This window comes from Temnothorax curvispinosus, unplaced genomic scaffold, assembly GCF_003070985.1.
Source record: "Temnothorax curvispinosus isolate PA1 unplaced genomic scaffold, ASM307098v1 QBEX01007803.1, whole genome shotgun sequence".
In the NCBI taxonomy this organism is placed as follows: Eukaryota; Metazoa; Arthropoda; class Insecta; order Hymenoptera; family Formicidae; genus Temnothorax; species Temnothorax curvispinosus.
In genome coordinates this window covers 1-1,783 of record NW_020217583.1, presented here as the reverse complement: position 1 = coordinate 1,783, position 1,783 = coordinate 1, and the positions used below count along the sequence as shown (strand labels likewise).

The window sequence follows — 1,783 nt, the reverse complement described above, 5'->3', positions numbered from 1 at the left end:
GGCTACAGCAGATCTTTGTAAAATGTTAAATACTTTTGTCGCTACACCTTTTATTCCAGATACACGGTATATGATAGATAAATTATTTTATCCAGGAGAAGGAATAAAATACCATGCAGTTTGCCCAACATGCAAAACACATATAGGTGAATTTTGTAAGAACAATCATATAATTTTTTGTCAGGTTTGCGAAGAAGAAATTAATGTAAAAGACCCATGTTACCGTGATTTCTTTGTCACATTAGATATAACAGATGAAATCCAAAGCATCATAGAGAGTAACTCTGATTATTATACTACAGTTATCGCCGAAAGAGAACAAGTAATTGATAACAACTTGCAAGACATTCACGATGGCCGAAAGTATAAAGAGTTCATTGCGTCACTGCCAGATGATCATAAAAAATCTTACTTAACAGTAATTTTTAATAGTGATGGGTCGCCTATTTTTAAGAGCGCCAAATTTTCTATATGGCCAATTCAAATAATTCCTAATGAAGTACCAATGCATGTGCGTAATCAAAAATCAATAGTATATTCCTTATGGTTTGGTCATGATAAACCGAACATGATTTATTTTTTACGTCCCTTTGTTGACAGCATGAACAGTTTGACAACAAATGGAATAGTTTGTAATATCAATAATGAAATAAGACGAATTCACTTATATGCCTTGTGCTGTTGTGTTGATGCTGTAGCACGGCCAACAATGCAAGGTACAACTCAGTTTAACGGGTACTATGGATGTAACTGGTGTCTCCATCCAGGAATACCAGTTCGTTACAATAAAGGCACAAGTGTAAAATACACTTTACTCAATGAAATTCCAGCCAGAAGAACAGCCGAACAAACTCTACAGCATATTCAAGAAGCAGTAAATACAAATACATCGGTTTTCGGTATTAAGAAGGCTTCACCATTATTGAATTTAAGAGAGTTTGATATCATCGATGGTTTTGTACCAGACCCTATGCATTGCATGGATTTGGGTATTGCAAAACAATTCGCAGAATATTGGCTCGATTCATCAAATATGCCATACTCAATTTCAAATTCTTACATAGATATTATTGATAAGCAAATAAAAGCCTTCAAGGTGCCAACTAAACTCGTTCGATTATCGCGATCGATCTACCATCGTAAATATTGGAATGCTGCGGAGTGGGAAAATTGGCTGTTATTCTATAGTTTGCCTGTATTATCACAATTACCTAATTTCCAAAATTATGTGCAGCACTGGTTTTTATTAGTAGAAGGGTATTATTTGTTATTACAACCTTTCATTAGTGATGCTGAATTACGTAGAGCAGATAAACTTTTAAGAAGATTTGTTGCCTTAACACAATATTATTATGGAGAGAGTGCGATGTCTTTTAATGTCCATCAAGTCAGTCATCTTTCACAGAGTGTTGCTGATTGGGGACCACTTTGGTCACATTCTTGTTATCCATTTGAATCTGGCAACGGGCACATTATAAAATGCGTGCATGCCGCTAAAGGAGTCTTAAGTCAAATATGTAGAACTCTTTCAATTAAGCAAAGTATTATGATGTTAGAAAGACATGTTTTAGCGAAAGATTTTTCACCTGTATTAGACTATTGCTATTACTTACAAAATAGATGCACAATAAGAACTGAGAAATTTGGAATAAACAGATATTTCGGGAAAGAATTACGAGTAGATCCTATAATAATAAATCAATTAAATTTGTGTATAGAGCGTACTAGGGCATACGGAAGAATGGTAAAAAATAAGTGTTTATTCAAGTCTGCAAATAATGTT

At 34.1% G+C, this 1,783-nt stretch overlaps 1 protein-coding gene across 1 annotated transcript; it reads left to right on the top strand.

Annotated features, from left to right (window-relative positions):
- Positions 1 to 6: 6 nt before the first annotated feature.
- LOC112457524 lies at positions 7 to 1,771 on the top strand (the record flags this gene model as incomplete). The annotated part of the gene is made up of 1 exon (XM_025020662.1): positions 7 to 1,771. A coding segment is annotated over exon 1 (1,749 nt), but the record flags the coding sequence as incomplete, so codon positions are not given.
- Between the last annotated feature and the right edge of the window lie 12 nt (positions 1,772 to 1,783).